The following is a 25,187-nucleotide window of genomic DNA, read 5'->3' as shown; positions in this document are numbered from 1 at the left end:
CTTTAGGCCAGTGGTCCCCAAACCCCTTACATTACTTCCGTTTTATTTCTTTCAGAATCCCAAACATATTTTATTTGGAAGAAAAATGTACCCGATTATCTGATTAATCCGTCTACACTTTTGATGCAGGTCAAGGCGTGTTTTCGGTCACGTGACAGGTTACCGCCAAAATGAAACCCAGAAAAATGAGAAAAAAAACGTTTTTGGGAAGGGAAAAAGGCCCAGCCAGAAGGGAAGCCTAAGCCTTTCAATAAAAAGAAGGCTACATTTAGTAGACATTATCAGGAGCCCTACTTAAAATACGGATTCATCTCAACGGGAGATACCCAAGCACCAAGCCCACTCTGCATGACATGCGGCGATGGTGAGTCGTATTTGTCATGCAATGTGTATCTTATTTTGAAGGCACATTTAAACGTCACAGTAGCTATCAGAGAGTATTGCAGTCAGGCAGGACGTTCCTTGTGTTTATGATTAGGTTACGGCAGGGGTGCCCAAACCTTTTGGACCGAAGATCTTACGGCACGCTCGAACACGCACGCACACACACAAACACGCACACACACACACACACACACACACACACACACACACACACACACACACACACACACACACACACACACACACCATGATGAGAAACAGCCCGAAACTGAGGCATGCGATGCACTTTTGCAGCCTGTTAACTATCTGATCACAAGCTTCAATTGCAGACTGTTGAGCGCTCACAACTTCTGGTGATGTAATCACGCGCCATCGTAAATTCAAGATTTACCTGCTTTATTTTATTTTTTAAATATTTGTTTTGTGAAAATGAGAATGACAGGATGATTAGGGTGCAGTGGCCATTAACACAAAAAAATACATTACTAACATGTACAAAGACACACAAATGGTTGTTTGTTTTTCTTCCTCGACACTCCTCGGATCTACTTGGGACCCAGGATCGACGTAATGGGCAACCCTGGGTTATGTGTATCTGTCACACCTGAAAGGAGGTCTACCTGCCAAAACAGTGGTGTCATCTGCTTCCATAGTGTAGTGGTTATCATGTTCGTCTTACACACCAAAGGTCCCCAGTTTGGGACTGGTTGGAAACAATCACAACGCCTTTTTTATTTGCTCTGGAAAACTGGATGACCAAACGGATAAAAATCACAACTACACATCATGGAATAAAAGCCCAGTATTCCGCGTGAGAGGCGGAGATACTGTCCACTAATGAGGAAGACATGCTTAAAAGGAGCTGTGCCCTCCAAGTCCCTGCTATCAGTTACCTGGGGTTTCGGCCCTGAAATGAAAGACCGTCTTGTCACTTGTTTCCATAGTGTAGTGGTTATCACGTTCGTCTTACACACGAAAGGTCCCCAAACTGGGTGGGAACAATCCTTCCCCCTTTTTAATTTACTCTGAAAAACTGCATCAGCAAAATGATGAAAATTACAACGACTGCCCGTCAGGGAATCGAGCCCCATTCTCGCTCGTGACAGGCGGAGATACTGTCCACTATCCTAACGAGGAACACAGGCTTAAAAGGAGCTGTGCCCTCCAAAACACCATCCCTGCTATCAGTTAGCTAGGTTGACAGACCTGATATAAAAAAGTATGATGTCACCTGTTTCCATAGTGTAGTGGTAATCAAGTTCGTCTTACACTCGATAGGTCCCCAGTTCGAAACTGGGTGGAAACAGTCCTGACTGCTTCTTGATTTACTATGAAAAACTGGATGACCAAAATGATAAATGTCATTAAAAGGAGATCTTCCATCCAAAACACCTTCCCTGCTATCAGTTACCTGGGTTGTCAGCCCTGAGATGAACGACTGTTATCAACTGTTTCTATAGTGTAGTAGTTATCACGTTCGTCTCACACACGAAAGGTCCCCAGTTTGAAACTGGGTGGAGACAGTCCTGACTGCTTTTTGATTTGCTATGAAAAACTGGATCACCAAAATGGTAAAATGATAATACTGCGTCACCAAAATGATTTAAATTACAACAACTCCCCGTCAGGGAATCAAACCCCGGTCTTACGCATCACAGGCGGAAATACTGTCCACGATACTGACGAGGAAGACAGGCTTAAGAGGACCTGTGCCCTCCAAGTTCCTGCTATCAATTAACCGGGTTGAGATGCCTGATATGAAAGACTGTCTTGTCACCTGTTTCCATAGTGTAGTGGTAATCACGTTCGTCTTAAACACGAAACGTCCCCAGCTCGAAACTGTGTGGAAACAATCCTTCCCCACTTTTTAATTCACTCGGAAATACTGCGTCACCAAAATGATTTCAATTACAACGACTCCCCGTGAGGGAATAGGAGCCCCAGTCATGCGCGTGACAGGCGGAGATACTGTTCACGGTCCGAACAAGGAACACAGGCTTAAAAGTAGCTGTGCCCTCCAAAACCCCGTCCCTTCTATCAGTTAGCTAGGTTGACAGCCCTGATATAAAAAACTGGGATATCACCTTTTTCCATCGTGTTGTGGTTATCACATTGGTCTAACACAAGAAAGTTCGCCAGTTTGAAACTGGTTGGAAACAATCCTGATTCCTTTGTAAATTACTCTGAAAAAAATGCATCACCAAAATAAATAACATTACAATAAATCCCCGTCAGGGAATCAAACCCCGATCTTCCGCATGATAGGCGGAGATATTATCAACTATACTAACGAGGAACACAAGTTTCAAAGGAAAATTATGACCCCCCCCCCCCCCCCCGTCAGGGAATCTTACCTCAATCTCCCGCGTGACAGGCGGACAAACTGTCCACTATACGAACAACGTATACAAGGTTCAAAGGAGTTGTGCCCTGCCAAATGCCGTCCCCGCTGTCAGTTATGTGGGTTGACAGCCCTGATATGAAAATCGGTGGTGCCATATGTTTCCATAGTGTAGTGGTTATCATGTTCGTCTAACACACGAAAAGTCCCCAAATTGATACTGGATGGAAACAAGCCCTGCTCCTTTTTAATCATACTCTGAAAAACTGCATCGCCAAAATGATGAAATTTACGACTCCCCATCACGGAATCTTACCCCAGTCTTCCGCGTGACAGGCGGACAAACTGTCCACTATACGAACAAGGAATACAGGTTTTAAAGGAGCTGTGCCCTGCAAAATATCACATCCCTGATATGAAAGACTGTCCTGTGACCTGTTTCCATAGCGTAGTGGTTATCACATCCGTCTAACACATGAAAGGTCCCCAGCTCGAAACTGGGTGGAAACAATCCCTACTCCTTTTGAATTTGTTCTGAAAAACTGCGTCACCAAAATGCTGAAAATTACAACAACTCCCCGTCAGGGAATGGAACCCCAGTCTTGCGCGTGACAGGCGGAGATACTGTCCACTATCCTACCAAGGAACACAGGCTTAAATGAGCTGTGCCCTCCAAAATACCCTCCCAGCTATCAGTTAGCTAGGTTGACAGCCCTGATATAAAAAACTGTGATGTCACCTGTTTCCATTGTGTCGTGGTTATCACATTTGTCTAAAACACAAAAGGTCGCCAGTTCGAACCTGGGTGGAAACAGTCCTGACTCATTTTGATTTGCTGTGAAAAACTGGATCACCAAAATGATAAATGTCATTAAAAGGAGATCTCCCCTCCAAAACACCGTCCCTGCTATCAGTTACCTGGGTTGTAAGACCTGAGATTAAAGACTATATTATCAACTGTTTCCATAGTGTAGTGGTTATCACGTTCGTCTCACACACGAAAGGTCCCCATTTCGAGACTGTGTGGAAACGGTCCTGAGTCCTTTTGATTTGCTGTGAAAAACTGGATTACCAAAATGATAAATGTCACAACGACTCCCCGTCAGGGAATCGAGCCCCAGTCTTGCGCCTGACAGCCGGAGATACTGTCTATTATCATAGCAAGGAAATCATGCTTAAAAGGAGCTGTGCCCTCCAAAACACTGTCCCTGCTATCAGTTAGCTAGGTTGACAGCCCTGATACAGAAAACTGTGATGTCATCTCTTTCCATTGTGTCGTGGTTATCACATTCGTCTAACACACGAAAGGTCGCCAGTTCGGACCTGGGTGGAAACAGTCATGACTCCTTTTTGATTTGTTCTGTAAAACGACATCACCAAAATGATTAGAATTACAATAACTCCCCGTCAGGGAATCGAATCTCGGTCTTCCGCGTGACAGGAGATACTGTCCACAATACTGACGAGGAACACAGGCTTAAGAGCAGCTGTGCCATCCGCTATCAGTTACCTGAGTTGACATCCCTGAAATGAAAGACTGTCTTGTCACTTGTTTCCATAGTGTAGTGGTTATCACGTTCTTCTTACACAAAAAAGGTCCCCAGTTCGAAACTGGGTGAAAACAATCCTTCCCCCTTTTTTAATTTACTCTGAAAAACTGCATCAACAAAATGATGAAAATTACAACGACTTCCCGTCAGGGAATCATACCCCGGTCTTGCGCGTGACAGGTGGAGATACTGTCCACTATACTAACGAGAAACACAGGCTTAAAAGGAGCAGTGCCCTCCAAAACGCTGTCCCTGCTATCAGTTAGCTAGGTTGACAGCTCTGATATAAAAAAGTGTGATGTCACCTGTTTCCATAGTGTAGTGGTAATCATGTTCGTCTTACACATGAAAGGTCCCCAGTTCGAAACTGGGTGGAAACAGTCCTGACTGCTTTTTGATTTGCTGTGAAAAACTGGATCACCGAAATGATAAATGTCGTAACGACTCATCGTCAGGGAATCTAGCCCCAGTCTTGCGCGTAACAGGCGGAGATACTGTCCACTATCCTAACGAAGAAAACAGGCTTAAAAGTAGCTGTGCCCTCCAAAACCCTGTCCCTGCTATCAGTTAGGGAGGTTGACAGCCCTGACATATAAAAAACTGGGATGTCACCTGTTTCCATCGTGTCGTGGTTATCGCATTCGTCTAACACAAGAAGGTTCGCCAGTTTGAAACTGGGTGGAAACAATCCTGACTCCTTTGTGATTTGCTCTGAAAAACTGCATCACCAAAATAGATTACATTACAATAACTCCACGTCAGGGAATCGAATCCCGGTCTCCCGCGTGACAGGCAGAGATACTATCCACTATACTAACGGGGAACATGGGCGTCAAAGGAAAATTATAAAAATTACGACCCCCGTCAGAGAATCTCACCCCAATCTTCGCGTGACAGGCGGACAAACTGTCCACTATACGAACAAGGAATACAACGTTCAAAGGAGCTGTGCCCTGCAAAATGCCGTCCCCGCTGTCAGTTATGTGTGTTGACAGCCCTGATATGAAACTCGGTGGTGACATATGTTTCCATAGTGTAGTGGTTATCATGTTCGTCGAACACACGAAAAGTCCCTTGTTTGAAGCTGGGTGGAAACAAGCCCTGCTCCTTTTGAATCTTACTCTGAAAAACTGCATCGCCAAAATGATGAGATTTACGACTCCCCATTAGGGAATCTTACCCCAGTCTTCCGCGTGACAGGCGGACAAACTGTCCACTATACGAACAAGGAATACAGGATTTAAAGGAGCTGTGCCCAGCAAAATGCCACATCCCTGATATGAAAGACTGTCCTGTCACCTGTTTCCATATTATAGTGGTTATCACATTCGTCTAACACACCAAAAGTCCCCAGCTCGAAACTGGGTGGAAACAATCCCTGCTCCTTTTCAATTTGCTCTAAAATACTGGATCACCAAAATGATAAATATCATTAAAAGTAGAACTTTCCTCCAAAACGTCCCGGCTATCAGTTACCTGGGTTGTGAGACCTGAGATTAAAGCCGGTGCTTCAACTGTCTCCATAGTGTAGTGGTTATCACGTTCGTCTCACACATGAAAGGTCCCCAGTTTGAAACTGGGTGGAAACAGTCCTACCTGCTTTTTGATTTGCTGTGAAAAACTGGAACACCAAAATGATAAATGTCACAACGACCCCCTGTCAGGGAATCGAGCCCCAGTCTTGCGTGTGACAGGCGGAGATACTGTCCACTATCCTAACGAGGAACACAGGCTTAAACGGAGCTGTGCCCTCCAAACCACCGTCCCTGCTATCAGTTAACTAGGTTGACAGCCCTGATATAAAAAACTATGAGGTCACCTGTTTCCATAGTGTCGTGGTTATCAAATTTGTCTAACACACAAAAGGTCCCCAGTTCGAAACTGGGTGGAAACAGTCCTGGCTGCTTTTTGATTTGCTGTGAAAAACTGGATCACCGAAATGATAAATGTCACAACGACTCCTCGTCAGGGAATCGAGCCCCAGTCTTGCGCGTGGCAGGCGGAGATACTGTCCACTATCCTAATGAGGAACACAGGCTTAAAAAGAGCTGTACACTCCAGGTCCACAATAAGTTACCTGAGTTGACATTTGATATATGAAAGACCGACTTCGCACTTGTTTCCATAGTGTAGTGGTAATCACGTTCGTCTTACACGCGAAAGGTCCACAGTTCGAAACTGGGTGGAAACAATCCTTCCCCCCTTTTTAATTTACTCGGAAATACTGCGTCACCAAAATGATTTAAATTACAACGACTCCCCGTCAAGGAATGGAGCCCCAGTCTTGCGCGTGACAGGCGGAGATACTGTCCACGGTCCTAACGAGGAACACAGGCTTAAAAGGAGCTGTTCCTTCCAAAACCCCGTCCCTGCTATTAGTTAGCTAGGTTTCCAGCCCTGATATAAAAAACTGGGATGTCACCTGTTTCCATCGTGTCGTGGTTATCGCATTCGTCTAACACAAGAAGGTTCGCCAGTTTGAAACTGGGTGGAAACAATCCTGACTCCTTTGTAATTTGCTCTGAAAAACTGCATCACCAAAATAAATTACATTACAATACTTCCCCGTCAGGGAATTGAACTCCAGTCTTCCGCGCGACAGGCGGAGATACTATCCACTATACTAACGAGGAACACAGGCTTCAAAGGAAAATTATAAAAATTATGACCCCCCCGTCAGGGAATCTCACCCCAATCTTCCGCGTGACAGGCGGACAAACTGTCCACTATACGAACAAGGAATACAAGGTTCAAAAGAGCTGTGCCCTGCAAAATGCCATCCCCACTGTCAGTTATGTGGGTTGACAGCACTGATATGAAAATCAGTGGTGCCAAATGTTTCCATAGTGTAGTGGTTATCATGTTCGTCTAACACACGAAAAGTCCCCGGTTGGCTTTGCCTGCAATGAAGAACGCTTATGCTTTCAATAAAGATATATCCTTTATTATTTATTCACATCTATAATCATTATATATTCTTCATTATATGATCACTTTTGCTTGCTGTACTGTGTGAAAGGTTAGGGTCGCAACCACCTTTCCGAGGACGTGGTTGGGAAGAGATAACTGTTAAGACTAAACAGTGAGCAAGGGTGAACAGTGAATGGAGACATCAACACCAGCTGCAACGTGATGTTTATGTGACATTTGCACACATGTACGTAAATTGCACTCACATACACACACATAGTCAAACAAGTTCAGTGTGTGTTCAACAGCCCCCACCCTTTAGGTTGGACACACCTATGTAGTAGCTTTCCCAATAAATGAGGAGGTGAAGGGGGAGATCGTTACGGTTACGTGCCGAGAACTGAAACCGAACGCTTCTCCTCCTCGTTCCCTCCTAGTACCAGAATCGAGTCTCCTGTCTCCTCATTTTGGTTATTCCTGAGTGTCAAATTGGACCAACCTGACACTATCCTAACAAGGAACACAGGCTTAAAAGGAGCTGTGCCCTCCAAAACATCGTCCCTGCTATCAGTTAGCTAGGTTGACAGCCCCGATATAAAAACTATGAGGTCAACTGTTTCCATAATGTCGTGGCTATCAAATTCGTCTAACACATGAAAGGTCGCCAGTTCGAAACTCGGTGGAAACAATGCCTACTCCTTTTTGATTTGCTCTGAAATACTGCATCATCAAAATGATGAAAATTACGACTCCCCGTCAGGGAATCTTGCCCCAGTCTTCCGCGTGACAGGCGGGAAAACTGTCCACTATACGAACAAGGAATACAGGGTTCAAAGGAGCTGTGCCCTGCAAAATTCCATCCCCGCTGTCAGTTATGTGGTTTGACAGCCCTGATATGAAAACCTCTACTGCTATATGTTTCATATTGTAGTGGTTATCACATTCGTAAACACACGAACGGTCCCCAGTTCAAAACTGGGTGGAAACAATCCCTCCACCTTTTTTCATTTGTTCTAAAATACTGCCTCACCAAAATGACGAAAATTACAACGACTCCCCGTCAGGGAATCAAAGCACAGTCTTGCGCGTGACAGGTGGACATACTGTCCACTATCCAAACGAGGAATACAGGCTTAAAAGGAGCTGTGCCCTCCAAAACACCGTCCCTGCTATCAGTTACCTGGTTTGACATCTTTGATATGAAAGACTGTCTTGTCACCTGTTTCCATAGTGTAGTGGTTATCACATTCGTCTTACACACGAAAGGTCCCCAGTTTGAAACAATTCCTGCTCCTTTTTAATTTTCTCTGAAAAACTGCAAAACTCATCTCATCTTCCGTACCGCTTGATCCTCACTAGGGTCGCGGGGGGTGCTGGAGCCCATCCCAGCCGTCTCCGGGCAGTAGGCGGGGGACACCCTGAATCGGTTGCCAGCCAATTGCAGGGCACATATAGACGAACAACCATCCACGCTCACACCTAGGGACAATTTAGAGTGTTCAATCAGCCTGCCATGCAAATTAATGGAATGTGGGAGGAAACCGGAGCACCCGGAGAAAACCCACGCAGGCCCGGGGAGAACATGCAAACTCCACACAGGGAGGCCGGAGCTGGAATCGAACCCGGTACCACTGCACTGTGAAGCCGACGTGCTAACCACTGGACTACCGGGCCACCCAAACTGCAAAACTGCACCATCAAAATGATTAAAATCACAACTCCCGATCAGCGAATCGAACCTTGGTCTTCCGCGTGACAGGCGGCGATACTGTCACTATAAAAACGAAGAACACAGGCTTAAAAGGAGGCAAGGTACTGTCCACTTTACTCACAAAGAACACAGGCTTAAAAGGAGCTGGGTTGGCAGCCGTGAAATGAAAAACCATGGTGTCATCTGTTTCCATCATGTTGTGGCTATCACGTTTCCCTCCCACACAGTTTCGAACTGTCGAACTGTCCCCAGTTCGAAACTGTGTGGAAACAATCCCTGGTCCTATTTAATTTGCGCTGAAAAACTGGATTACCAAACTGATAAAAATCACAACAACTCCCCGTCAGTGAATCGATCCCCGGTTTTCTACGTGACAAGCGGACGTACTGTCTACTCTACTCAAGAGGAACACAGGCTTACCACTAGAAGTCCCAGGATTTTCTTACCCCTCCAAAATGGCCAGAGGACCAACAACAAAACCAACCACTCAACGATCCATTTTGTCAACATTGTTCTGTCAATGCAGCAAGGTGAGGCGCTTCCCCCACCTTGTTCAAATGGAATGTGGTGGTTTTCTTCACGTTAGCATGCGAACGGTCATTGCTGAGTTGTGTTGTTCACACCAGACTTTTCCTCATTTGCAGATCAATGGTGAAACGAATCCAGCCAGTTTGCTTCCCTTTGGGCATTCTATGTATGATAGCCAAATGGCTTGGCCCTGAAACGTTTCGTGTCCAAGGACCAACAGTATTTGCAAAACTGCCACAGATGAGCTCCACTTAGTCAATAATTACTTGGAAGGCAGTATAAGAAACGGTTTGGTAAAGGTGCGGCAGAATACTTGTTTTGGTTACAGTTTACCTGGATTGGAAAGCAGGGGTGTACATTTTTACAAGAGTTCAGGCAGTCATCTCCGGGTTTCCCGGGGCTTTGAGGGGTGAACGTTATGTCATGGTCAATGTATTGGCCCCACTCCACAAGCATGTGAGAGTAGGCATCGTCTTCACATTTGATAGAACTCCCCATGATCTTTATGCTGACTTCCTTTGGCTGTTGAAATCCAACATAAAATCATGTCAGTACTTTCAGTGATAACAGAGCTAAATAAATTATTTGCAGGCTAACAATACGCCAGGAATCAAAAGTGCTGATAACTCCCCTTTAAAAAATATCCGAAAGTGTTTTATTCTGACAATAAATAAATAAATAAAAACAACAACATTATGGCATTAAACATGATTTTGAGACAGACCCAAAGTTGAATTTAGAATAAAGTTCTGCAGCTTTATTTGTAATGGAAAAGCCAACCTTTTTTTGAAGTTGGCAAATTTACTGATACTGATAAGACAGGTAATCAAGTGAATATGACTTACTATTTAATTGTGGACCTTTCTTGCAATAACGTCTGTACATCAAACCTGTGACCCAATGACCCATTTCTTCTTTTTTTGTTCTTTTTATGTTTTTCCAGTCTTTCGGTGCCACCTCTTTCACTTCTTTTTTGTTTTAATTTCTTTCACTAGGTGAAACTTCTTTATGGGTCTTTATTTTCCTGCATGGCGAAGGATCTCCCAAACAGTTTGGTTTCACCTTTCTTTCATCGACAGACGAAAAAGTGTATCTCTTGATTTCGTAGTTCATTTTGATGATGCTATCAAAGGTGACAGCTTCATTCATTTATGAGTAGAGGTGAAAGAAGTCCTCGAGTAATTCAGTTTCGGGACGTTGTTTCAAAATAAAATGCTTGAGGCACTTTTCTCCGGCTCGGCTACCTGTTTGTTTAATGTACGCCGTCAGGAAAAATAAGTCGAACATAGTTTGAGCAATAGGTCAATTTACAAGTATTCTATTCATTTGAATTTAGTTTGTAACTTTGAAAAAATAGTCACTATGCCTGTAGTGTTCTTAAACATAGTAAATATGCATCTTGGACAAAATAGAACAAGACCCTCAATATTTTTGATGGCTGTGAAGTATATGTTATCATATCATATGACAATTCAATGCTGAAGACATAATAGGTATTCACAAATGGAACAAAAATCATTTCAAGATAAATGTGTCTTTTAATTCATCGGCCTGTTCAAACAATCGTGATCTGTCATGAAAAATCTGTTTTGAAATTGCTGCTGTAAAACCCCTTTTACATTTTAATGCTTCATTTAAAAAAACATATGTATATATATTAGAGCTGTCAAACGATTAAAATATTTAATCTAATTAAAAATGCAACTGTCATAATTAACTCAAATGAACGAAAAAATTAATCGTGATTAATCACACATTTTTTATTGTTTCTGAATTTCCTTTTACATTTTTTGTCCTATTTTTTCCCCATTTTAATGCTCTCATCAACATGGAATCATGAATCAGTTTTCTATGTGCCAAATGCAAATATTTACTGAAGTAACAATTTCGATTTTCAATTTTACATGAACATGTTTCACTTGGTGCAGTTATTCACACATAATCTTTACCACAATATTACTGTCCATCAATAACGGTGAAAAAATATATTGTCACACAATAGCTGCTTTACCCCTCCGTGAGCCGTCACCTTACTGTGGTGGAGGGGTTTGCGTGTCCCAATGATCCTAGGAGCTAAGTTGTCTGGGGCTTTATGCCCCTGGCAGGGTCACCCATGGCAAACAGGTTCTCGGTGAGGGGCCAGACAAAGCACGGCTCATAGACCCTTATGATGAATACAATAGATGGACCAAGGTTTCCCTTGCCCGGACGCGGGTCACCGGGGCCCCACTCTGGAGCCAGGCCTGGAGGTGGGGCTCGTTGGCAAGCGCCTGGTTGCCGGGCCTACACCCATGGGGCCCCGCCGGGCACAGCCCGAAGAGGCAACGTGGGTCCCCCTTCCCATGGGCTCACCACCCATGAGAGGGGCCAAAGGGGTCGGGTGCAATGTGAGCTGGGCGGCAGCCAAAGGCGGGGACCCTGGCGGTCCGATCCTCGGCTGCAGAAGCTAGCTCTTGGGACATGGAATGTCACCTTTCTGGCAGGGAAGGAGCCTGAGCTGGTGTTTGAGGCAGAGAATTTCCGACTGCATATAGTCGGACTTGCCTCCACACACAGCCTGGGTTCTGGTACCAGTTCTCTCGAGAGGGGTTGGACTCTCTTCCACTCTGGAGTTGCTCATGGTGAGAGGCGCAGAGCAGGTGTGGGCATACTCATTGCCCCCCGGCTCAGTGCCTGTACATTGGGGTTCACACCGGTAGACGAGAGGGTTGCCTCCCTCCGCCTTCAGGTGGGTGGACGGGTCCTGACTGTTGTTTGTGCATATGCACCAAACAGCAGCTCAGCATACCCACCCTTTTTGGAGTCCTTGGAGGGTGTGCTGGAGAGTACTCCTGCTGGGGACTCCCTTGTTCTGCTGGGGGACTTCAATGCTTACGTGGGCAATGACAGTGAGACCTGGAGGGGTGTGATTGGGAGGAACGCCCCCCCCGATCAGAACTCGAGTGGTGTTTTGTTATGAGTCCTCCTAGGACATCCTAGGTTCGCATTGCGGCCGAGGACACCCTAGGCCGCAGTTCGATGATCGACTTTGTAGTTGTATCATCAGATTTGCTGCCGCATGTTCTGGACACTCGGGTGAAGAGAGGGGCGAACCTGTCAACTGATCACCACCTGGGGGTGAGTAGGCTCCGATGGTGGGTGAAGATGCCGGCCCGTCCTGGCAGACCCAAACGTATTGTGAGGGTTTGTTGGTCTCAGGAGGGGGGAGCAGTGCACCACTAACACTGTTTACAGTGGGGATGGGGCGCTGCTGACTTCGACTCGGGACGTTGTGAACCGGTGGGCAGAGTACTTCGAAGACCTCCTCAACTCCACCAACACATCTTCCTTGGAGGAAGCAGAGCCCGGGGACTCTGAGGTGGGCTCTCCTATCTCTGTGGCTGAAGTCACCGATGTGGTTAAAAAGCTCCTCGGGGGCAAGGCCCCAGGGGTGGATGAGATCCGCCCGGAGTTCCTCAAGGCTCTGGATGTTGTGGGGCTGTCCTGGTTGACGCGCCTCTGCAACATCGCGTGGTCAATGGGAAGAGTGCCTCTGGATTGGCAGACCAGGGTGGTAGTCCCTCTTTTTAAAAAGGGGGACCGGAGTGTGTGTTCCAACTATAGAGGGATCACACTCCTCAGCCTCCCTGGTAAGGTCTATTCAGGGGTGCTGGAGAGGAGGGTCCGTCAGGAAGTCGAGCCTCAGATTGAGGAGGAGCAGTGTGGTTTTCGTCCCGGCCGTGGAACAGTGGACCAGCACTACACCCTTAGCAGGGTCCTCGAGGGTATGTGGGAATTCGCCCAACCAGTCTACATGTGTTTTGTGGACTTGGAGAAGGCGGTTGACCGTGTCCCTCGGGGAGTTCTGTGGGAGGTGCTTCGAGGGTATGGGGTACCGAACCCCCTGATACGGGCTGTTCGGTCACTATACCACCGATGTCAGAGTTTGGTTCGCATTGCCGGCAGTAAGTCGGAATCGTTTCCAGTGGGGGTCAGACTCCGCCAAGGCTGCCCTTTGTCGCCGATTCTGTTCATAACCTTTATTTCTTTATTCCTTTATTTTGAATTTCTAGGCGCAGCCGAAGCGTTGAGGGGGTCCGTTTTGGGGGCCTCAGTATTGCATCCCTGCTTTTTGCAGATGATGTGGTGCTGTTGGCTCCTTCAAACAGGGCTCTCCAACTCTCACTGGAGCGTTTCGCAGCCGAGTGTGAAGCGGTTGGGATGAAGATCAGCACCTCCAAATCTGAAACCATGGTCCTCAGTCGAAAAAGGGTGGAGTGCCCCCTCCGGGTAGGGGAGGAGATCTTGCCCCAAGTGGAGGAGTTCAAGTATCTTGGGGTCTTGTTCACGAGTGGGGGCAGAAGGGAGCGGGAGATCGACAGGCGGATTGGTGCGTCTGCTGTGATGCGGACGTTGTATCGGTCTGTCGTGGTAAGAAGGAGCTGAGCCAAAGGGCGAAGCTCTCAATTTACCGGTCGATCTACGTTCCAACCCCCATCTATGGTCACGAGCTATGGGTCGTGACCGAAAGAATGAGATCCCGGTTACAAGCGGCCGAAATGAGTTTTCTCCGCAGGGTGTCCGGGCTCTCCCTTAGAGATAAGGTTAGAAGCTCGGTCATCCGGGAGGGGCTCAGAGTCGAGCCGCTTCTCCTCCATATCCAGAGGAGAAACCATTCTGAAAGGGGGGGTTTCACTCCCCCTAACACAGCCAGGCTATGTTGTGTTGGTCCTTCTTGCGCGGAAGTCTCTCTACTGTTTTGTGTATGTAGACCTCATTTCGAATTACAACACTGGAGACGTTTTACTTTCACTACCACTGTAGTGCACTGTCACTGTCAGACGAACACAGAGAAGCTCCACCCGCTCTATTTATATGGACACAGAACACTGTAACCTTCCACACAAAATAGTTCCAAACAAGTAACAATCGCGTCAGTGGCATACATCGTATACCTGTATGATACAGAGAGAGAGAGAGAAGAACAGATAACTTTGGTCTTGTCAGTGGAGCAATATGGCAACTCTTTAAAAGTAAACTTTCCCATTCATAAACTCTTTCCGTTTTCGGTGTATCCGTTTTCGGTGTCTCGCGCTGCCGTGTCTGGCAAAACAGACATCGGCGTGGACTTCTGCAGCGCGCTTGTTGTTTTGTTTCTGGTGTTTTTATAGAGCAACGTAACATCCGCTTGTGACGTGTGCCGCGTTAATCTCGCGAAAAAAAATGTAATCCCGTTAAAATTAATTTAAATTAATGCCAATAAAAATGCGCTAATATATATATATATATATATATATATATATATATATATTATATATATATATATAGGTGGATAGACACACACACACACACACACACACACACACACACACATATAAAGTATTTGCGGATTACCTTGGGAAGCTCAAATCCATTATAGAGCCTTCCTGCATTCCAACCTTTGGGTTGTCGTACCCCATCTTCATATTGAGGTGGAAGCCACCTTTTTAAAGGGATGTTGGCTGCTCCCCAGAGATGATTCTTCCTGGCAAAAAAAACTAAAATGAAGACTGATATTTGATGAACAACATTGAAACCTCAGTAGTTAAATGCCGCTGAATTGAAATGCCTCTCAATTTAATGCGGCACCACCATCATGGATGGCATCATTTGGCACAGTGAAAAATCACACAAACGTTTGGTTTCACGAAAGATTAACTCTGGGTGTGGTTTGTTTTCTGTTCACCTTTTGGCGACTTTTTATGTCACGAGGACCAGAAGGACCAGACTCAACAAGTGGATCGAAATAAATGCTTACTGAGCCTGGTTGTTTGAGAGGGGCCAGTGCTGCAACTGCCTCCTTTTGTTTCTCCCTTATTTGAATGCCATGTGTGCCTTGTAGTCCTTTAATGTAAAATGGTGAACAAAGAACAGCACACATAAGTGTTGGTGGAATTGGCACTTGAGGTCACGTGTCATAATACACAAGCAATGACAAACAATCAAGATTTTTCATCATGTGGGAAGACATTTCATCTGTGCTCTATGATACACATACAGTACATTTGACAATAATAATAATTTAATCCAATCCAAGATGTGATTTTACATATATTATGCAATCAGACTTGTTTTGGCTTACTGTTGCACTGCCCGCACAGTGAGAGTGAGCACCATGGTCAACTTGTGGATCCGCATTGTATTTGGTGACATAGAGTGATATAGTCCAACACATTTTAGATGGACTCTCAATGTAGTTGTTTTTTTTCCGTCACTTTTTAAGATTTGTGTGCGCGGTCTGGTAGTCGACTCATTTGCGTTGGCTTCAAAATGCAGGGGTGCAGGGTTCCATCCTGCCTTCCTGTGTGGAGTTTGCATGTTCTCCTTGTACCTGCGTGGGTTTTCTACGGGTACTCTGGTTTCCTCCCACATTCCAAAAACATGTATTGCAGTTTAATGGAACACTAAATTTTCCAGAGGTGTGAACGTGAGAGCCGATGGTTGTTGGTCTATGTGTGACCTGCGATTGGCTGGCAACCAGTTCGGGGTGTCTCCCGCCTACTGCCTGAAGACAGTTGGGCTAGGCTCCAGAATGCCCCGTGTGCTTGTGAGGATAAACGGATCAGAAAATGGATGGATGGATGAAGATTTGTGTGCATCAATGCATTGACGTCACTTAACGACAGTACCTGTTGTTGCACATGCCGTTTATGGAACGATACTTGCTATGGTAACTATACTGGCAAGTTGCTGGATCCGATGGAGGTGGACATCCTGATAGCTCTGCGACCAGCTCCACATGCTCCCACGAAAGCAAAGCTTTGAAAATAAAAGAGCATTTCATCAGCGCATCGGAAAGAAAAGTAACGCTTGACTGAGAGGAAGTTAAAAGATTAATCGTATTCCCTCACGTGTTTTGTTTTTTTACAATTAAAATATGATCCTACCTTTTGCTGTGATCTCTCTTTTGTACCGCTGCTTCAGTTTTTTGTGAAGGCCTTGCAGAGTTAATTGGAAAACCTCAGCAGCATGTCCTATCTCGAGGGTCTCTGTCTCAGTTTGTCGACGAAATGAAAAGCCATGCACGGAGGACACGCGTGAACTTCGTCTATGCACACAAATGACAAGAAAAGCAAAGTTCTACAGAATGTGGCTCCTTTTGGGGAGGCATTTTTCCACCGAAACGGTGACAGACAATAGGATTCACTTTGCTTGTTGATTACCTTTGTATGGTTTGAAAGGATTTTTCATCAAGCATTTGAAGACTTTCTTCATATGATGACATAATCAATTTTTGAATGGATGTAGCTGTAAGGTAGATGACAACACATGATTTGATTTGAAGGAGTGCATAGTCTCTGTCAGCGAAATCTTTGCACAGCGAAAGCTGATTCAGCTCAATTTATGAACAAGAGAACAGCATCTGACCGATAAAATGTAAAAGTAGAATTTATCTAACAAAGCAACTAAATATATACTTCTATTTATTAATTTGTTGATTACAATTACTTGTATTGGGTTCGTCATACAGCAAAAGAGAAAATGGAAGCAAAAAGCATTCAATGCGAAGGTGTCTGTCAGGAGGTGTAAAACATCGTTTAATTCAAATGTGTCTGCATCCCCCCAACCCCTCAAAAAATATTGTTACAAAGCAAAGCCTCCAGGGTAGGAGTTCTTAACCTCGTTGGAGGTGCTGAATCTAACCAGTTCATATGCACATTCACCGAACTCTTCATTAGTGAAAAATATTTACAAATTCAAAACATTAAAAAATGCATTTCTTAAAAACTGAAAAAAGTAAACAGATTTACTATATATATTAAGTACAAAGTATAAGTTTTTAATTGTGCACAATATGAACCAGCCAGAAGGCCAAGCGGGCGTGTCATAACTAATTGACATGTTGAGTCGTGTGTTTCTTAACCTCCATGGCAGAGGCTCTGTCGAACCCCCGAGACTGATTCACCGAACCCCTCGGATTCCATCGAACCCAGGTTAGGAACCACTAAACCAGGAACTACTTAACATCACAAACGCAGTATTTATCAGGGGTGTGTACTTTTTCTCAATTTGCGTCCATTCCTAAAAACAAAAAAATAGTGTTGCTGACAGATAAATACAAGAAATCAACCTAAAATGTGCAGTCACTAATATTTTACTGTCTCAAAGAGTCACCAGCATTTCCCCTATAGGTTTTATTTCCCAATTAATTCGAATGAATAAAGGATACTGAAATGGGTGGTGTGTGTGTGTGAGTGTGCGTACTTACCGTTGAGGAAGTTGACCTCATCTGTTGACATAATTGTGGAAAAAATGCAGAAGACGACCATGCCAAAATACGACATTGCATAACAAGCCATTCTGTATAGGCTTAAGTCAACAGTAAAACCTTTTGCACTTTTTACCTGTACGCTTCAGCTTGGCATGTGTTCTTCATGAGCAGCCTATACATGTGCCTGAATCAGTGGCCAACGCTTAAATAAACCATTCCACACTCGAGTGACTCTGAGATTCAATCTTGTCTTTGGTTGGCGCGGTGGGCGTTGTCACAAAACAAAAAAGAAAAAAAAAGTTTGGGTTTTTCCCCCCTGATATTGTAGATTTGTTAGCTTCTGGAAGTCAGCAACAACAACAGAGACCAAACACATGAATGTCATTGATTGATGATCACTGAACAAGAAATGGGAAGCCAGTTTAAGCCAGTTATATCACTATGCTCTCTTTAATCTGACAAAATGCAAATACATCAAAATGGGTCAGATATGTTGTGAGAGCATCTAATCAGGGAAGCACTTTGTCCAAGTAATTTATGCACTGCATCGCATTTCAAACATACATCAAATGGACTGCTTCGGTTTACTTTGGTTATTCAATTATTTAAAAGAGGACATTTTGTCATGTTCCGTATTCGGCAGCAGGTGGCACGCGTTCACTTCTGCTGGCTACACACCTGCTGCCTATTTTCCAGTGATTACACCTGCTATATCTAGGCGCTCCGGCGTTTGACCCATTGCCGGAGTATTACATGCTGTGCCACCGCTGTTGCCCATATTACAGAAATTATTGTTTGATACCATTCGCGGTTAGTTACATTTTCGTCCCAAGGGAATCTTTATATTATTGTGCGTGAACTAGTATTTGTGTCTGTCAACATACGTTCCTTGCCGTTTTTTGCAAGCGTTTTCTATTATCGCATTTCCTTATTTCCTGGTGCTCGTTTTTACCAGCGCTTTCTGTTGTCGCGTTCCTTATTTCCTGGTGCTCGTTTTGACCAGCGTTTTCTGTTATTTATTAGGCGGGATTTTTGTTTATAATAAATATTATTGTTTTGACAGAGTCCTTGTCGGTGTCTGCTATTTTCGGGGATCCGCGTACTTTCGTTTTCTCTGTTACGTGCGAAGCAGTTCCCTTTCCCTGCTTCGTGCGTAAAGTGACGCATTTCTGCATTGTTTTCATCACTGATTATAAAAATAATTTGTTACTCAAGAGTTCAGGGAAATACTGTCACTTGTTTTTCTGAGGCATTATATAATCAGTCCGTTATGTTTTACAAGGATTTTAATGTGCCCTTCTGTAAATTGGTTGTTCATCAATGCATCCATTTTATCCTCACAAGGGTACTGGAGCCTATCCCAGCCGTCTTCGGGCACTAGGCGGGGGACACCCTGAATTGGTTACCAGCCAATCGCAGGGCACATAGACCAACAACCATTCACAATCACAATCACACTTAGGTACAATTTAGAGTGTTCAATTAACCGACCATAAATGTGTTTTGGAATGTGGGAGGAAACCGGAGTACCCGGAGAAAACCCACACAGGCCTGGGGAGAACATGCAAACTCTACACAGGGAGGCCGGAGCCGGGATCTAACCCACGACCTCTGCACTGTGAGGTCAACGCGCTAACCACTGGACTGCCGGGCCGCCCGGACATTTTTGTCCACAGGGTAAATCTGTCTAAACTCTTACTCCAAGGAACCCCGACACACCCCGCCCCTACCACAAACTCGCACACCCCATTGTACAATACGGTTTTATGGTGCAATACTTTTGACGTGCAATGCTGTTTTCACTGTGCAATACTGTCTTTACTGTGTCCTTACTGTGCAATACTGCTCGATGTGCAATACTGTTTTGTTGCTGGAACCTGTGGACCTGAAGAGGCTTGTCTTATGACAATATGCTAGGCTTTCTCCGGTTAAATTGCAGACATCCATGCTCAGACGTGAGCACATGTATGGTTTAAGTGACGTGCTGCTTTCAAATGTTCAGTGAGTTGTGTACATGGCTTTCTATGCGCATAAACACAAGCCCTTGAAGTGGCCTTGGATACATCTTATCACACTCCACTGGAGACAACTGTGAGCGTCATAGCCTGCTGAATCTTGAGCATTGTACTTGAAATTCAACTTTGATCCCACGCTGATGCAACTTCGTGAAGCCATTTGTGTCTGCAGCGAGCTGTTTATTCAGCGGGATGGTAAAATGAAATGAATGAAAACTTTTTCTTCTTGAGGTGAAACCCCACCAGAGGGAACAAAAAGTTATTTGCACTCCTATCCATAGAAGTGGAACATTGAGATACGACATTTTAATGTTTTAGTTTGACGCGCCAGAAAAAAAAAAAGAATTGGCATCCAAAAATGAATGAGGCAAAAGATTAACATTTCAATGACACCCAATATATACACCGTATTTTCACGACCATTCGGCGCACCGTGTTTTTGGGCGCAGCCAGTCATGGTAAATCATACGCCAGCTTAAACATACGGCTAAACACGTTTTTAAAAAGGCACCGGAAGCAAAACTGAGTTCAGTTGTACTTTATTTAGCCATTTTACAATGTACTCACGCAACTGGTACCTGCTAGGGGCGTGCCTTTAGCGTCCTCTTACACAACCACTCTTCCCTCATTGGCGACTGGTACCTGCGAGGGGCGTGCCTTTAGCGTCCTCTTACACGCTCACCCTTCACTCATTGGCGACTGGTACCTGCTAGGAGCGTGCCTTTAGTGTCCTCTTACACACCCACCCTTCACTCATTGGCGGACTTCCGCATGCCTGTCGTCACTCACTCCGCCTTTGCTCTATATAAACAGCGTGTCGGCCAGAGGTGCTCTCAGTCAGGCTTTGGAACTCAGCGCATACACTAGACGCTCCGCATTATTGTCACGTTGTACCCGAAGCGACAAAATAAACGCTTCGAGTACAACAAAATAACTGAAGTTGATCCCCGAAAAAGCAGACACAGAAAGATGTTTGTCAGAAAACAAAGGAGTTTTAATACCAACACAAAATACCCGTCTGGGTGAATAACAAAAGGCGCTGGTCAAAATAAGGACCAGGAATACAAATAAGGAGACAACAGAAAACGCTTGCGGAAAAAAAGCAAGGAGAGTCTGATTGGAGAATGCTTATAGTATCCCACGAAAGAGAAATAACGACGCGCAATAACAGCCACAAGGCTAAGAGGCAACGAATAATTACAATAGGAATGGGCGAGAGAATTTGGCACGGCGTGGAATACTGCGACAGTGAGTCGACTGCCAGAGCCCCCAAATAAAGCATGAGAAATTAGTCACCAATGGGTGACAGGTGTGCAGGCGGCAGGCAAGAAGCCTGCCCCCTGCTGGCAAACATGGGACGTTATATTATAAGGCGTCCTGTCCATTTTGGAGAAATGGACAGGACTTAATGGCGCCTTATAGTCGTGAAAATACGGTAATAATACATTTTATTTATAAGCGCCTTTCAAAACACTCAAGGACACCGTGCAATCAAACACTGCAATAAAACCACAGATAAAATTATAAATAATAATAAAAAAAGAGATGAGTTTAAAATGAGATTGCAATTTTAAATGGGTGGGTTTTGAGAAGAGTTTTGAATGTGGGAAGAGAGTCAATCTTACGGATGTCGGATGGGAGTGAGTTCCAGAGTTTGGGGGCAGAGCGGCTAAAAGCTCTGCACCCCATCGTGCTGAGACGGGCAGAGGGAACACAGAGGTGGGGGGAGGCTGAGGACCCGAGGGAACGAGAGGGAACGGAAATGTGAAGGTCAGATAGATAGGGGGGGTCAAGGTTATGGATGGGTTTAAATGTAAAGAGAAGTATTTTGAAGTTGATCCTCAGTTCGACAGGGAGCCAGTGGAACTGTTGGAGGATGGGGGTGATGTGATGAAAGGAGGGGGTTGTTGTGATGATAGGAGCTGAAGAATTCTGGACCAGTTGAAGTTTATGAAAGAATTTGTGATGGACACCAAAAAGAAGCGAATTGCAATAGTCAATAAAGGAGGTGATGATATTGATGAGATACAATGTCATTTGTTATGGACAGCTACTTATTGTAACAATTCTACCTATTGGATCAGATTTAAAGTCAATTTGACCTAATATTTCACTGTCAATCATTTGTTTGGAACAGCTGAATCAAGCCTGTGAGCCATTCATCCACTTTTGTATTCTCTTGTGTATGAGTATCAAGAGAAGATGTATGAACCCACTTCAGAAGAACAAGCCAAGCAAAATCAAGCCATGACATGACCACTTCTATCTTTGTAGATTATTAGTCATTTATCTCACGATCCACAAAGGTTGTAATTTCTTGTTTGTTGAACAAGTGTGTCACAGCTATGCTCATACGGCGGGTTTGGGATCATGAGCAGATATTTTCTTCAGCCAAATTTTTTCCATTCTAACTCTGAAAAGATCAATCCATTTTCCAGTCCGCTTTGTCCTCACAAGGGTTGCGGCGGATGCTGAAGCCTATCCCAGCCGTCTTCGGGAAGTAACCCCGAACCGGTCGCCAGCCAAACGCAGGGCACGCAGAGACCAACAATCAACAACCATCTGCACTCACACTCACACCCAGGGACAACTTTGAGTGTTCAATCGGCCTGCCATGCATGTTTATGGAATGTGGGAGGAAACCGGAGTACCTGGAGAAAACCCAAGCAGGCACGGGGAAAACATGCAAACTCCACGCAGGGAGCCGGAGCTGGAATCAAACCTTGTACCTCTGCATTGTGAGGTCGACTCGCTCACCTCTCGAACACTGGGCCGCCCAAAATAACAATAGTATATTCTTTTTCTGCTTGGCTCTCGACGAAGGCGAACACTTTTTGCTCAGCTCCTGCCCTCCCCTACCCTCTCCTTGCTCGCCACTTAGTCTTGTCTTTGTCTAACTTTTCCTAGCCTCCTACTGTATTTTCATCCGAAGAACTAACCATGGAATTAGTTGGCTGGTCTCTCGATGCAATCGACAAAATTTTTTCGACGAAGAGAGCAGACAGCGGGGAGCCTGCTTGCCCCCCGGGGACATTTGCTGCCGGATACGGCCTTGATCCATGGAGAAAGTGGAGAATGGCGTGCCCGTCAATACTGTCCGTTGAGGATGTGGAAGACATCTACGTTATAGGCCTTTTGATAACCGGTATGCTGCTGTTTGGTGTTGGCAGCTTTCTGTTCTATCGCAAAATTCAACCGACGGGAGCGGTTTTATTGGAAGGGAAGAAGCTGCCGGTCATTCTGGATGGTTTGGCGAGAGTGTCCAACACTCAGACTCAACCGGTGACTGAGCCCAACCGCAATATGATGCGGTTTTGGAGTGGCTCCGTACGATCGAGAACAACATGGAGTTGGAATCCGCGCTGCGGAAAGAGATTGCGGATTTGGCTGATCTGCGCCATTGGAGAGATACAGGCCACGGACTCAAGGCTGTCTGAAATTGTTGGCGGCCGTCCCTCCAAAACGTCCAAAAAATTGTTAATGTCATGAGCAACAACCTCCACGGGGCAGGAGTGAATTCATCAACATACTATTACAGGTCGCACTCTTGAACATGCAAGCCACTCGGTCGCAACAAGAATTAGAAGGGCAGGCTAGAATGTGCTAGTAACATTATTTACTAAAATAACAATTTCGATTTTCAATTTTACATGAACCAATTCAGAAATTCTGAAATTATAAAAAATGTGTGAGTAAAAAATTTTTTTTGTTCATTTGAGTTAATTATGACAGTTGTATTTTTAATTGGATTAAATATTTTAATAGTTTGACAGCTCATATAGATATATACATAGACAATAAAGTGTACACAATAAATATGTATATAAGCGGCGGGAGTTGGTGGTTCGAATCCCGCTTGGGGCAAAAAAAAAAAGAGCACATAACACCATCCAGTGTGGGTCCTTGGGCAAGATCCTTCACGCTCTGTTGGAATGCTACTACTCAAGCAACCCTAGTCAAAGGTGTTACATGCAGAGAATGTGGGCTAAATGGTTACTTCGAAACCCACAGTCACGGTTGACCATGAAACAACTAGTAGCTCAACGTTCCAACATCCACAAACGGCAACTGCTGTCACAACTTGAGATTGATGAGGTACAACGCATGTTCCGTGGTGAAGGGCCCAAGGCTGCCAGATCTGAGGAGGAGGTCATACCAGAGATTGGGAGGCAAGCCCCAATGAATACAGATGATGAGATTGGGAAGCCAACCTCAATGAATGAAATACTGAGCAAGGCAGCAACTGACCTGAAAGCTAAGATCATTGCGAGAATGAAAGCTGGGCAACCTAGATACTGATTAAAACGGTTATGTGAAGTACCACCTGAAAGTGTGAATGCAGCACTGAGGGCGATCCCTACCGTAACGATCACGGAAACCAATGAGCTGATATACGCTTCAGCATCACTGATCCTTGAGATGCTTGGCTATAAGAGCAACCATGGAAGCCATGAGATACGTTACCCACCATGGAAAAGACGGTTGGAGGCTAAGATCAAAGCGGGTCGGAAAGATGTGAGTCAATTGATGGAGGCCCAGAGAGGTGTGATGAAAAGGCCGATACCCGAAAGGTATATCCAGATGACCATACCTGAAGCACTTGAAACTGCCAAACAAAGGCTCCAAGCCTTGTCCAGCCGCCTAAAGCGTTACACGACAGAGAATGAGGCCAGACGAATGAACAGGCTGTTCGCAACACAACATGCGAAAGTGTACGCTCAGTGGCAGGGTCCTAACAACAGAGCTAACCCACCAAGACTGGAAACTGAAAGATTCTGGAAAGGCATATGGGAGAAGGAGGTTGCACATAACAGCAGTGCACAATGGCTGGTGGCCCTGAGAGAGGAGCACAGCAACCTCCCTGAACAGAACCCAGGTACCCTAACAGTGGCAGACATACAGGAAAGAGTCTCAGATATGAAGAACTGGACAGCACCAGGCCCGGACATGGTCCACGCCTACTGGCTAAAGAAACTCACAGCACTCCATGAGCGCCTGGCAGCACAAATGAACCAGCTGCTGAGGGATGTGACTCACCCAGGATGGCTAACCGAAGGGCGAATGATCCTGATCATGAAGGATCCCTCAAAGGGTGCAGTCCCATCCAACTATCGGCCAACAACCTGTCTCTCCACAACATGGAAGCTCATGTCAGGCATCACTGCGGCTAAGATAAGTGGACACATGGATCAATACATGAGCGAAGCACAGAAGGACACTGGTAGAGATACCAGAGGAGCCAAACATCAGCTCCTGGTTGACAGAACAGTCACACAAGACTGCAGGTCCCGACGTACCAACCTGTGCACAGCCTGGATTGATTACAAGAAAGCCTATGCCTCGATGCCACATAAATGGATCACTGAATGCTTGGAGTTGTATAAGGTGAACAGGAGCCTAAGAGCCTTCGTTGCGAACTCGATGAGGATGTGGAAAACCACACTTGAAGCCAATGGCAAGCCACTTACCCAAGTGTCCATCAAATGTGGCATATACCAAGGTGATGCACTCTCCCCAC

General features: G+C 45.1%; 1 protein-coding gene and 3 non-coding genes across 4 annotated transcripts in view; 3 read left to right on the top strand and 1 right to left on the bottom strand.

The window, feature by feature from the left end:
* Nucleotides 1–16,199, bottom strand: part of tpo (thyroid peroxidase) — a 44,434-nt gene extending 28,235 nt beyond the window's left edge. The window contains exons 1-3 of the mRNA XM_052085748.1: nt 16,072–16,199; nt 14,798–14,927; nt 9,758–9,946 (exon numbers count right to left, since the gene is read on the bottom strand). Of these exons, the coding sequence (XP_051941708.1) occupies nt 9,758–9,946; nt 14,798–14,927; nt 16,072–16,085 (333 nt within the window). The 5' untranslated portion in view covers nt 16,086–16,199. The remainder of the gene's footprint in view (nt 1–9,757; nt 9,947–14,797; nt 14,928–16,071) is intronic.
* Nucleotides 1,618–1,690, top strand: trnav-uac (transfer RNA valine (anticodon UAC)). The gene has a single exon. It is a non-coding gene; the product is annotated as a tRNA-Val (tRNA).
* trnav-uac (transfer RNA valine (anticodon UAC)) lies at nt 4,583–4,655 on the top strand. Its single transcript has one exon. It is a non-coding gene; the product is annotated as a tRNA-Val (tRNA).
* trnav-uac (transfer RNA valine (anticodon UAC)) lies at nt 6,394–6,466 on the top strand. The gene has a single exon. It is a non-coding gene; the product is annotated as a tRNA-Val (tRNA).
* Nucleotides 16,200–25,187: the final 8,988 nt, after the last annotated feature.

Source organism: Hippocampus zosterae, chromosome 14, assembly GCF_025434085.1.
Source record: "Hippocampus zosterae strain Florida chromosome 14, ASM2543408v3, whole genome shotgun sequence".
Lineage (NCBI taxonomy): Eukaryota > Metazoa > Chordata > Actinopteri > Syngnathiformes > Syngnathidae > Hippocampus > Hippocampus zosterae.
The sequence above is the reverse complement of the archived record's forward strand: the minus strand, read 5'-3'. Positions and strand labels throughout refer to the sequence as shown.